This window comes from Rhamphochromis sp. 'chilingali' (assembly GCF_963969265.1).
Source record: "Rhamphochromis sp. 'chilingali' genome assembly, chromosome: 15".
Classification (NCBI taxonomy): Eukaryota; Metazoa; Chordata; class Actinopteri; order Cichliformes; family Cichlidae; genus Rhamphochromis; species Rhamphochromis sp. 'chilingali'.
This window is the reverse complement of record NC_137942.1, coordinates 13,909,327-13,922,194: the sequence shown is the minus strand read 5'-3', so window position 1 is coordinate 13,922,194 and position 12,868 is coordinate 13,909,327. Positions and strand designations below refer to the sequence as shown.

At 40.7% G+C, this 12,868-nt stretch overlaps 1 protein-coding gene across 1 annotated transcript; it reads right to left on the bottom strand.

The window, feature by feature from the left end:
• Positions 1 to 1,464: 1,464 nt before the first annotated feature.
• LOC308411268 (transcription factor Sox-9-like) lies at positions 1,465 to 4,931 on the bottom strand. The gene is made up of 3 exons (XM_080905139.1): positions 4,181 to 4,931; positions 3,585 to 3,832; positions 1,465 to 3,263 (listed from the first exon to the last, which is right to left on the bottom strand). Exons 1-3 carry the CDS (start codon positions 4,606 to 4,608, stop codon positions 2,494 to 2,496), a joined length of 1,446 nt encoding a protein of 481 aa, XP_080761265.1. The 5' UTR covers positions 4,609 to 4,931; the 3' UTR covers positions 1,465 to 2,493.
• Between the last annotated feature and the right edge of the window lie 7,937 nt (positions 4,932 to 12,868).

The window sequence follows — 12,868 nt, the reverse complement described above, 5'->3', positions numbered from 1 at the left end:
TTTAGAGAAGCAATTTCTCTTTCCCCCTCTTTACATAAGAGTGCAAAATATGGTTAAAAAAGAAAAGAAAAGAAAGAAAAAAAAACACATAAAAAAACTTTGGGAGAGAGTCACTCAGACCGATTCCAGTCTGCATTACAATGAGGTGTTGAAATGGTTGATGGGTCTAGTTAATATATCTGGCTCTCTATCCATAATACAGGTTTTGTGTACCTTAGTATGATGTCTAATAAGTAGCTACAGAACAAGGTAAAAAAATGTCCAGTCATCACAGTGAAATGAAGTGCAGCAGTGGATGGCAGGAAAAAGAAAAAAAAGATTTTAGTCCAGTTGACGTGAGGAAAGAGACGTCATCTGTGAATGTGCCTCAAATTTCAACACAAACCTATAGTACCTGATTGTGTTTACACTGTCACTGATTTATTAAGGTCAGCCGTGCTCCAATGTTACGAGGCCAGTAATGACTAAAAAATATTCAGTGTTTAGTTTGTTTCTTTAAGCCGTTGAGTATACAGGCGAGGGGGGCTGGGGGTGGACATACATCTTGGCAGTAGTCCACGGTAATAATGGACCTGTGACCTCACGGTCTGAGAAGGGAGAAGTGTCGATGTGCAGCGTTACCAAACTACTGCTGTTGGTGGATGACAAGCTGGTTCCAAGTAATGCAGAAATTAAATTATCTGTGCAATCTATTATCCCCCCCCCCCCCCCCCTTTTCTGTTCCAAGGTAATTCAGACTCATCCAGTGGCATCGCCAATCTGCTGATCTCATGTCAGCACCTTTTTGTAACTGGTTTGATGGGGATGTCTCTTCTCACATCAACTGAACTAAATCCTTTTTTTAAAAATACCACCTATTGTTGTTCTCCATCTCCAGTGATGACTAGATGCCTTTTTCCATAACTACTTATTGCACACCGTATTAAGGTACCCGTACTGCCAGAGTGCCCCCGAAACTCTCAGATGTGTTGGTGAGAAATGCTGACAGATGGAAACCACGAGCAGCGCTGTACAAAAACACAGGACGAGACAAGACGTTTTGCTGTTTTGCTTTTATTGCAAACAAATATAATACAAAAGATAAGCTTTTAAGAAAATGCCATGTTTACCTAGGGAAACTGCATTAAGAAGATGACAAAATGGGAACTAATGAGACAGAATATAAAATGGGGAACACAATGTTTTTGATAAACAAACAAACAAACAAAAAACATGTTGATTCCAGCAAATTCTTTACAAAACGGCTGCTTTTATATTCATTTAGACATTTGTTAGAAATAGAGTGACAAAAGGAAAGACTTCCAGTTTTTCTTTTTACTTACTCGTGTAATTATAAGTATTCTGTACATAACTAGATCATGAATAAAAGAAACTTTTATAAGGAAAACATTTACAAATGATAAATAAACAAATTTGTACCACATATGACAGCAACCTATTTCTCCTCAGCTAGCTGCTGCTGAATTAAAACGACAATTGCAAATAGTTATTTTCAAATAAAATTAATGCTAAAGAATAAATTAAGACAAGGGTTAGGAAAAGAAAGTTGAGGCAGAAGGCTTGATAGAAACACACCGGACTCAGACTTGATGGTTGGTGAGAATAATGGGGTCAAAGGTCACTTCTTGTATCTCATCAAGCAGGAAGTCAGAACTATGCTGTAGTTTTCACACTGCAATTCAAAGTGGACGAAGCCTCACTGCCGTAGCTCTTGAGGCACCAATGGTTTCAAGGCAAAAAAACAAAACGAAAACAAAACAAAGCAAGCATTGCTGTTACAGCTAGCAACACAGTAAGGCCCTTAGGAGAATTACATGGCACCTGCTATAGCGTTTCCAACACAATAAACTTGAGCTAAAGCAAACAAGAAGTAGAATATTTGACTAATTCACTGATGACACGGTCATATCATGGCCAAAAATTCTCATCTATTTCAAACGTGCGTCGCTCAATCCTTGCATCTCATTGGAATTACATTAAAATATGTACAGTACAAAAGTTCAAAGCAGAATAAAGGCTATTATGAGACGGCAGTGTCAGTAAACGGTTTCTTACTTCCTGTACAAAAATACATTAGTCAGAAGTAAGGCCACTGAAGGGTGTTTTTAACCCGGCATTCCTGCTCTGTTACGTTTGTTAAACCTTCAAATCGTGACGACGAGGGTGCTGATGACACTGAATATGATAGTAATGACAAGAGCAGAACACATACACAGTACATACTAATATATTTATAGCCAGTATGTCCTCACAGAGGATTTAACTTTTTTTAAAACATTATATCTAAAAAAATATAATCACAATTCAAACCAATACAAAAGGCACTGTTGTGAGCCAATCCAAAGATGTGTTTTTTCAGAACCTTAAAAAAAAAAGTTCTTGTCATGTTTTTCTGTTGGCAATGAAAGGTGTGTGACGTAACGGTGCAAAGGCCACCGAGCAGAAAGAAGTCTGGGATATATGTGTTATATAGTCAGTGCTCAGACTGCCTCCTCAGGGCCTGGAAAGTTGTGTGTAAATGGGCTGCTCCCAGTGCTGCGGACTGTGGGTCTGCGGCACAGAGGGCACCCCGGTGGTGTCAGCAATTGGGGTGTACATCGGCCTCTGAGTGGGGCTCACGTAACTAAAGGTGGAGTACAAGCTTGAGCCTTGGCCAGCTGCGTGGCTGTAGTAGGAGTTGGCACCACTTTGGTGGTCTGAATAGTCATATTGTGATCTGGTGATGGAGGGGTAAGAATTGGTGCTGTAGTGCTGGAGGTTGAAGGACCCATAGGTGACATGCTGTGGGGAGCCCTGCTGCTCACTGTAGTGGCTGGGGCTCAGCTGCTCCGTCTTAATCTGGGTGGTTCTCTGTTGACCCTGCTGGCTTTGCTCTCCTCCTCCACCCAGAGTGGTCAGAGAGAGCTGCTGTTGCTGCTGCTGCTGCTGCTTGGACATCCAGGCGTGGGCTCCAACACTAGCTTGCTGGCTGACAGAGGAGCTGTTGATAGGGTAGCCGCTGCTGTAGCCAGCCTGCGCTGCACCATTCACCCCAGCATGGCTGTGTGGTGGCAGGTACTGATCAAACTCATCAACATCGAAGCTTCCTATATTGGAGATGACATCAGTGCTCAGCTCACCGATGTCCACAGCTCCAAAATCAATGTTGAGCTGGCGGCTAGTGCCCTCCTGCATGGGCCGCCCCTCACGTTTCAGATCAGCTTTGCTGGAGGGAAGGTCTGTCTTCGGGGTGGTTGGGGGTGTTGGTGGACCCTGTGACTGACCTAGTGAGACAAAGGCAAAGTTAGACATTTGTTTAGCATAACATTTTTGTTAAAAAAGTTTGAATTTAAGAACATGTTTCCCACATGAGATATAAAAGCTTAACTGTACATGCCTCCAGGAGAGGTTTATTGTAACTACAGGCAGGTGTATTTGCATGATGGCTTGTAAAACCTAATAATCATTAACTACTAATCATTAACAGTTCTCCAGTTAAGGCCCTGAGGGCTTCTAAAAAATATATTTTTAATCCAAACCGGAACTTTTGAAAAAACATAAACATTACAGAAAATATATTTGCTTTTTATTTCTTGTTCCCTCACCTGAGTGCTCTCCCGGAGAGTGCACCTCGCCCATACTTGAAGCCGGAGAGTCGGCCTGCTGCAACGCCTTGAAAATGGCATTTGGAGAGATATGAGTTTGGTCGTTGTCCTCCGGTTCGCTTTGCCCATTCTTGACAGACTTTCTCCGCCTTGGCTGATATTTGTAGTCGGGGTGATCCTTCTTATGTTGCACTCGCAAACGCTCAGCCTCCTCCACAAACGGGCGCTTCTCTACCTCATTGAGCAATCTGAAAATAGCACACGGAATTGTACAAACTTGTTAAACTGCGCTTGGTAAACAGTTGCAGAAGCTAAGCACACTGATTCAATCTGTGCAGTTGGTAATTAGCATTGATCATTACAAAAAAGAAGAAAAAAAGTTAGCATCGTAATTCTTTAGAAGTCATTGTATGCATAACAATGAACTTAAAATACTCATAAAATCAAAAGCATAGGTGAGTAAAAGCATTCAAACCAAAATACTGCAAAGCTAAACTTGAAAGAGCAGGAATCTATACGTTAATAAATAATGTGCCGCGCACAGCGGCGCGTAAAAGTGCATTGTAAAAGTGAACGATAAACTAAAGCGAGCCTACCTCCAAAGTTTGCCCAGGGTTTTGCTGAGTTCTGCGTTGTGCAGGTGTGGGTATTGATCGGCCAACTTTCTCCGTGCAGCTTGAGCCCACACCATGAACGCGTTCATGGGTCTTTTGACGTGGGGTTTGCTTTTACTCGAGCCGTTGACGCGCACCGGCATAGGCACGAGCGTCCAGTCGTAACCCTTCAACACCTGAGACACCGCGTCTCTGATACACACGGGAAACTTTTCCTCTTCGGTTTCCTTCTTATAGTCTTGACCCATGAGGAGGTGGTTGTCGGACGGACGAGTGTTTTCAGTGTCCGAACCCGACCCGGACGGACAAGGCGAGCCCGCGGAATCCTCAGACATGCTTGGGCTGGGAGCGTCAGAGTGACACTTCTCCTGTTCTTCTGTCATCTTCAGGTAAGGGTCGAGGAGATTCATGCGAAAAAATTAAAGAACAGCTTCTCGCAGTTAAAAAAAATAATTAAAAAAATAGGAGGAAAAATCCTTCTTTCTATATCCAGGTGATATGCCCCAAAGCTGCAGTGTCAGCTTGCCGGGGGCAAACTTTAAAATGAAAAAATAAAAATAAACAAAAAAATAAGAAAAAATAAGTAAATATGGAAATATTTCTGTTCCGCTGAATGCTCACAATTTCGCAGAGAAGAAAACCATCTGTAAGTGGTCGCTTTCGAATACTTAGCTTCGAAACTGTGACTTTGAAGACAAACGTGAGAGAACTGCTGTTGCAGGATTGCTGAAGAGTCTATAGACACGGGAGGCGATGCCTGGATTTATGTTTTAACGGCAAGGAAATGATTGGGGGAAACTTTTTTAGTAGGCGGGACGTAATTTGACTCTGCTCCAGAGCAGTCTTGCAGTCAACAACTGAAAACTCAGCTCAAGTTAGGAAAACGTGTTTTTCCCCTCTTATTGTCTTTCATTTCATTTCAACTTTGTAACTTTGTAACTTTTAAAAGAGCATGCTTATGATATAAACTGATTTAGTTACTCGTACATTAAAATCAGATAAGATGAACTTCCTTTTTATGGTAACAGGCACAAAAACCCGCCCCATCTTTAATAAAGGTATGATTGTCATTAAAACTCTTGTATTTTTCTTTTTTAAAAACTTGATTATAAAATCAAGTTTGTTTTTGTTTCTTTACTGAAGTCATACTTACAAATCTTCAACTTTTCTTTAACTTCTTCTTCTTAGATTTATTTTAATACATTTGTTGGTGGAATGTAGATTTGGGATGTTGCAGTTTTAATCCTTTGCTCTACCAACTAAGTTTATCCTTGTGTTTCTGCTATTTTTCTATGATAAATATTCAGCGGTGTGAGTAATTTACAGGAAATAAGTAAAACATTTTATTTATTTATATTTTATAAATACAGGGTCAGTTACGTTAAATCAGAGCTGAGGAACCGATGAAGAGTAGAGCTGATGTTTATGGGTCTTTGAATACAGGGAGGCTGTTATTGTCAAAAACTAGTGCTGCACAGAGACAGCTCTGCCAGTGAGTCCCTGCAGAGCTGCTCCGGAGCGGCAGCCTTCAGTCATCTCAGCTCCCTGCACAGTGCACATTGACCAACAGGGGGAGACAGCAGTCCAGAAACTTGAGAGGAAGCCGTGGATTTGTGGCGGTGCTGCAATGATTAAAACAAATCAGGAGGGTATTTAATTTTTCTTTTCTTTTAATAATTTAAATGTAATCGCCAGTTAAAAATTGTAGCTTCCTATCTGTGGACAATTAGTGGTCCAAACAGGTTGACCGCTCACCCTCATGTTTTCCCCTAAACAAACTCAACAAGTGACATCACTGGTGGTTATTTCTAACGTCATTTAGACAGACTTTCAGTATTATTTGAGTGAGGTAGGTTAGCTTTGGATTTAGAATTGGACGGGTGATTTGTCTTAAGAACTTACACGCAGGTTATAATTAAAAAAAAAAGGTTTTGTCACTCTCTACATATTTAGACTCTAACTTCTACTAATAGTAGATGTACTGTCTTTAAAAAAAATCAGAATGCATAAAACATTCATTGATTTTGTTTATACATTTCACAGATTCAAAGTGAGGGCAACTTATTTTTTTTTATAAAAAAGAGTGCATGAAAAACATGTCACAATGGCAAAATCTACTTTTCTGGATTTCCTCCAACACTTGTTTTCCTGTGGACAAAGGACACTTTGTTCAGAGTTCAGTCCCTCTAATCCATGTATTCAATTTTAGAAATGAAATCCAACTGTAAGTTATGAGATCACATGGAGACACAGAAAGGGACTGAAAGCTTCCCATTTTTATCAAAACTTTATGATTTGGATTTCTATTAGTGAACGTTTACAAATGCCACTGTGAGAAGTCTCAAAATCTTTGCTGTTAATACATGTTGATATAGCTTTAATGTTGCTTAAATAGAGAATATTTGTCATGGTATGGTGTAGTCAAAATATGTGTTTTAAACATGTACATAAACTATTTTACACATGTTGATTAATCTCTATATATTTTAAAGAACTCCTTTCCCCCCATTTAAGTGTTCTCTTTTAAAGGTAAAGGTCTATTGTTTCCCGTCTTGTTCCCATGATTTTCATTACATTTATTTTAATTCCCTTCTCATTGTGCTCCTTGCCTTCTTGGTCGACCAGATGTTGTGGCAGACGGCCCTTACAGCTTCCCTTCATATAACTAGATGACATAGATTCAAATGTAAAAAAGGCTGTTGGAGAGAAATACAAGCAGTAGAGGAACATAGTAGAGGTTTGTTGTTTTTCCTTTAATACATAATCTCATTAGAAACTGAATATTTGATCTAATTTACAGAATTTTCAGCTTTTAAACAGACATGGGAAGTGCAAAGAGAGCTGCTGCCTTGTCAGTTTGCGAGGCAGCTCGTCTCGACACACTGAGGAGTAAACCCTGTGATGGCTAACACAGAGGCATCAGAGGAGTGGGACATGTTCGCACCCTCACAGTGCTGACTGCTAAGAGTTTGAGGTGCCCTACACAGTGGCGTACGCTCGATCAAGGGGACACACATCCTCAGGGGCCGGGCTCAGCGCTTTCGCGGAACACCCACCTGCAGGCTGAGCAGGTCTTGGGAAACTTCTCAGCTTGACTTCGAGCCATGGCGTCAAAATGTTGAGGCAAACACTGGGGGTAAACTGCCAAATCATGTCTTCCACCTCTCCTAGCACTCTCAGATTCCACTGCAACCGTCTGAACAGACCGCCCCTCATTTTTTTCCTTCTTTTTTTTCCCCCTTTCATTTGTGTGTGGATGTGTTAGTTTAGTGGGTGTGCAAATCTTTGTGGTGTTCCCATTGAAGTGTGTGAAAGAAATAGAAATTATAGTTTTTATGAGGAGAATTGGTATTGGCATTGATCTTTTGTTTTCCATATTCTTGTTCTTTAAAAAAAAAAGATTTTATCCAAATATCTAAAATAAAATAAATAAATAAAAACAAAAAATCCCCCCAGAAGTGGCTTCAAGCACTCACAACTGACATCACATCTGTTTGAGACGTACCACAACTAGCACATAATTCACTAGAAATGCAAAAGACCACAAGAGGGAAAACTAACAAAATCCTTTTTGGCAAAACAAATCAAGTGTCCTTCCGGGTACTTCCTCAGTTTCTCTGTAACTGATTCTTAAACAAGTTATGTCTGAAACAGACCACACTGGTTGCAGTACCCACTGTCAATGGCATTCTCATACGGATGGGCTTCCTCAGTGTTTGCCATTCCAGGTCAGAGTGCTTCGGCACTGCTTTGGCATTTTGCGGTGAGTAAAATTTAAGAGGGACTTTTTAAGAATTTGCCAGCCTTTTACTCCCTGCTCTGACTCTCTTGCACCTCCCTGATATCCCATTCAGAACCACAACAGCTCCACTTCATCAGAAAGACAGAGGAGACAAAAACAGAGCCTAACGGCTTTCCGCCCAAAACACTGCAGATACATTTAGAGGTCAATATTTCAGGAAAATTCTGATTTATAATTAACATAATTTTTAAAAAGCTGATTTAAAATGATACTAAAGTGCACCATGCAGTCACCTCACTCATGAGGTCAAATCAGATTATAGCTTATCTATGTCACTAAGGAAATACCTTCCAACTGAGAAGCAGATGTATTCTGGCCTTCACCCCTGTACAGGTTCAGCTGTGTGTACTAGTCACTGCTGTGCACTTTCTTGCATATTTTCTTCTTGCTTTGACCTCCCCTGGAGATAGTGCAGCAGTAATCTCAGTCTTATCTGCTCTTGGCTTCTAGTAAACTGAAACATTGAAGGTACCTATTGATAGTGTATCTGTAAGGAAGGAAACACACTCTGATTTGGGAAGACAGTGGAACCAATGGTACTTGGTAAACATAAGCTGTTTGGATAGGTGCAACTGCCAAGCATCAGTTTTTAAACAATATTTTAAATTATTTTTTTCCTGGAAGCACACCTGAAAAGAAAATCCAGTATTGAACTCAGCTGAGTGACTTTCAGGTACCTTTCATGCCTGCAGGTGAAGTGGCTCAGACTCAGTTTGAATGACAATGAAATGCTAATGAAAGCAGAGTGTGATATCTGTAGGTCACTGGCCTCCATTTCCAATGACAGGCCTTGACCTATAATTATGTCTGAATGACAATAGCTCATTCGGAAGGTGTTGACAAAATGTTATGACATTACCCGAGTCTTTGCAGAGGTCGCTAAGGTGATTGCGCTCTCAACAGGGGACCTCTGGAACGAGAGCAGGTGACAGTCACAAAGCATTACTTGAACAACATTAATGAGCTGCTGCTTTTCTTTTGACGTCTAGAGTTTTATTTTTTAAAGAAACACAGTAGATAAGTTTTGGAAGACTACGTAAAGAAAGTAGAAAGTTGAAAATCATACTCAATAAGCTGTACTCTTGTTCAGTGTAATATACAGTCAAACAACCATAAAAAGCCTCATCGCCAAGATAAAAATGTCACAGTGACAATTTGCATAACAAACACTAATAAATTGCAGTTTTTCTTTTTTGTTGCCAGTGAAATACTTTACCCCCCAAGGGCCGGGCCTTCTTGTTTAGGTTATTTTGAGCAGAATGCAGGCAGAGTTGTGAAACTCATCTCTGTCATGGATTTTTGCACGTTTGTGTCTAGAGCGTAGCGCTGACTCAGACTGGCTGACAGTGCTAGCAGCTTCCTGGCACCACTACACATAAAAGCTCCCATCCACGACTCCGGGTGATGTCAGACCAGCGCCTACCCACAGAGACGCTTTTCACGTTGAACCTGTATGCGCCTGGGTCTGGTCTACGAAATGGAATATCATACCCCCTCCCTCCACCTGTTTCAGCGATCAGGTGAAATGGAGACTTTTGTTGTCGCCCGTACTGTCGCAACCTAAAAATAAACTTTAATGTGTTTCCCCTACTTCCCCTTCTTGTCTACGTCACCTGCGCCTGTTTAGATCCCCATTTATTTATTTCTCAGTACAGCATTTGTTTATGTGCTGGCTGATATTTGCTTATTCTCAGTGACATTAGAGTGTTTACACTGTTAAACACATGGGTTTAAATACTAAGAAGAAATTACCCACACTGCACCTATTTACTCCTCTGTCAGCTTTCTCCCCCCTTTTCTCTTGTTTCATTATCCTCCCAACTTAACCTGGCTCTTTCAGCACGGCTCATTTTCTGGGAGCACCGATGAAAAGGGGCCATTCTTTCCACACGGTCATGGAGATACTAGAAATACCAAGTTAATGAAAGAGTGATGATATCTAATCACCTTCCAGAGCATAGCACCTGCATCAGAGCCAGTGCCCCAACCTTTGCAGAAATCTCGCAAACGGATGCTCTACAGATGCACTTCCTCTTAGCTGCTCACCATGTGCCTTTGATACCGCTTGTTGCAGGAGAAGCAGGAATATCTTGTGTGGTCAGAAAAAAACTAGTCTTCTTAAGTGTTCAGGGATTTCAGCATTAGACCGTGGCAATAAGATTATTACATTCAGAAAGGGCAGAGGTGAAATGAACAATGACATACTTCAAGGGCTTTAAAACAGTGTCTTATTACAGTGGGGGGGGGGGGGGGGAGCCAAGTCTATTCTTGTTAAAACTTATTTCAGAGAAAAGGAAAAAGAGAAGGAAGAGAAGGTGAACAAATTGCTTTTAGTGACTGTAACCTGTGGAGACGGGGTTAAATTTGAATTTTGACAACTGACTGCGAGATTCTGACTCCAGACAGTTTGGATTTTATTTCCACAAAATATGATGCTTTTACTGTTATCATTTATGTGCTGTGGAAAACAAAGACCTCTTAAAATATAGTTAAAACTTGTTATTAATGGTTTACATAGTGGGTTAAGTGTAATAATACAACATTTTAAAACTCAGTAAGTTACAAATGACCTAATTGGGTTTAAAAAAAGGAGCAATCAATATCACCTTTACTATTTTCTTTACTGTTCCTACACCATGCAGTCCAATAATTTCATACACAGAAAGCATGAAAACTGTTCTTAAATATGAGAGGCTTTCTCCTCACATTAGTCTTTTGAGTTTTCATCTTTTTTATTTTGCTAAACCTTTTGGAGTTATCTAATGATCACTTTGCAGCATGACACGCAGCGTATGTAGACTGTGAGAGACATAAGGTGATACGTGCCAAACATAACACAGCTCTCACGCCTGTGTGTATGTATGTCTCCCTTCTCTCATTCCTCCATTTCTTCCTTCCAGCTCCCTTTGGGTGCTTCTGTGTTCTGGCTGGGTCAGACACAGCAGGGAAGCGCCATCTAATTGGAGCAGCCCAGCGGTGCTGGCCCTGAACCTCCGGGAGCCAGGCTCATGCATTCTAATGTTACTCTGAAAGGAAATTGTTCTCCACTATTTCCTGATATCCAATATTTGAGCAGTTTGGTTACCTTTCTTAGTAGGAGTAAGAAAACTCTAACTGATTTACTGGATTTGCTGCACAGTTGAGTACCATCTTGTTTGCTGTAGCTTGCTGTGTCCGGGCATCAGTTTCTGGGCTATCTGATTATTGGCCCTGTATTTTAAAGAGGAGTTTACACTATTAGAAAGAACTACTGGAACTACTGGAGCACAAAGCAAAGCACTGCTCCTGCTCACAAATAATTAACTATAGCAGAATTGGATCATTTATCTTTAACCTTTAAATGAGTGTCTGAACGTGTCAGTTTGGGAAACTGCAAGCATGCATGTAAAAGTGAAAACAAGGAGGCAATAGTCAAATGCATAAATATGTTCTCTATATTAGCTGAAGTAAAAAATAAAGTAACAGGTAAATATAATCCACTGTGGTAAAGCTTCAAAGAAACTCTTGCAAACAAGAGATGGTGAAGTGAGGCGGGTGCAGCAGAGGAGCAGATCAGATGACTCTAATGATGGGGCATGCAGGCAAGAAAGCATCATTAAATTTAGCCACAAACAAGCTTTTTTTTTTATTACTGAATGACTGAATGAATGAAACCCAAAACAAGAGAAGCAAGCAGATGGTGACTCTTGCTTTGATTTTAGAAGAAGTTGAGAGATAACTCCATCTGGACAGAGAAAAGGAACATTTGAATCATGAAAAAGAGTATCGGGAAGCTATGACCCTCTTATTTCACTGCCACGGACACACTGTAATTAACCATCTAGAGTTACACAGCACCTACACCTCAGCGCACTCCTGTGACCTGAAACTGTGGCTCCAGCGCACTTTGGTTTGGTTGAAGTTGCTCACTGAAGCTTAACTCTTTTTTTTTTAACAATAGTATCTATTTAGAAGAACATGCAGGTGGCAGACCCTGAGAAGGAGCTGATGAAAACCAGTGGATGTATACAGTGTTGATGAGCATGTGGGGAGTGGAAGGTCTGGACGGTAAACCCAATCCACATCTCTTGGGATGGCGCTTAAAGTAGTGCACGGAGCAGGGAGAAAATGGAATACCTCCGCACGTTTCCCACCAGCCCAAAGATCACAAGTGCCAGGGAGGGAGAGCTTGCAACAGAGACTGCGTGCAGTCCCACAGGGGGTAAAATGGGCAGTAGTGCTGGCTAACAGCAAGTAAAAAACAACAACATAAGGAAAAAAGGAGAATATGAGGTGAAAGGGAAAGAACGCAACGTTACTTGGCAGTTTTAGTTTAGTTTATATAAGAATTTTGTTTATGAATTTTGCCATCTGGCTTTGACTTAAAGATATAAGAGAGAAAACAGAAAGCATATACATATACAACTATTTGTTTATTTTAAGAAACAGCTGTGAAATCCTTCATTCATATTGCATGGCACACATTTGGCCACTTTCATATTAGTATGAACCAAAAGCCAAATGTGAAAATGGAGATGTAAATCCTCTTTTTAGGCGTGACTAGGAAGAGTTTTGTCCATGGCGGTGACAGGACATACTGTACTCGGGCGCCTCCTCAGCAGGCGCCAGCTGATTTTTATCTGTATTGAAAACTGTCTCCGCTTCCCCAACTTCTCCGCTCTCTGGGGTTCTGCATACATTTCTCACTGGCATGATTGAAGTCAGGTATTTCTTTATCAGACCGGTCCAAAATCTACCATCTTTTGGCTTGATCATGAAGCAGTTATTACTTCTACTTACTCTACTACTTAACCCATCATTAAGCAAATCTAGCAGAGTAAAATGGATTTTCCAGTCTGTTGATACTATTCTGTTTTGTTTTTGTTTGC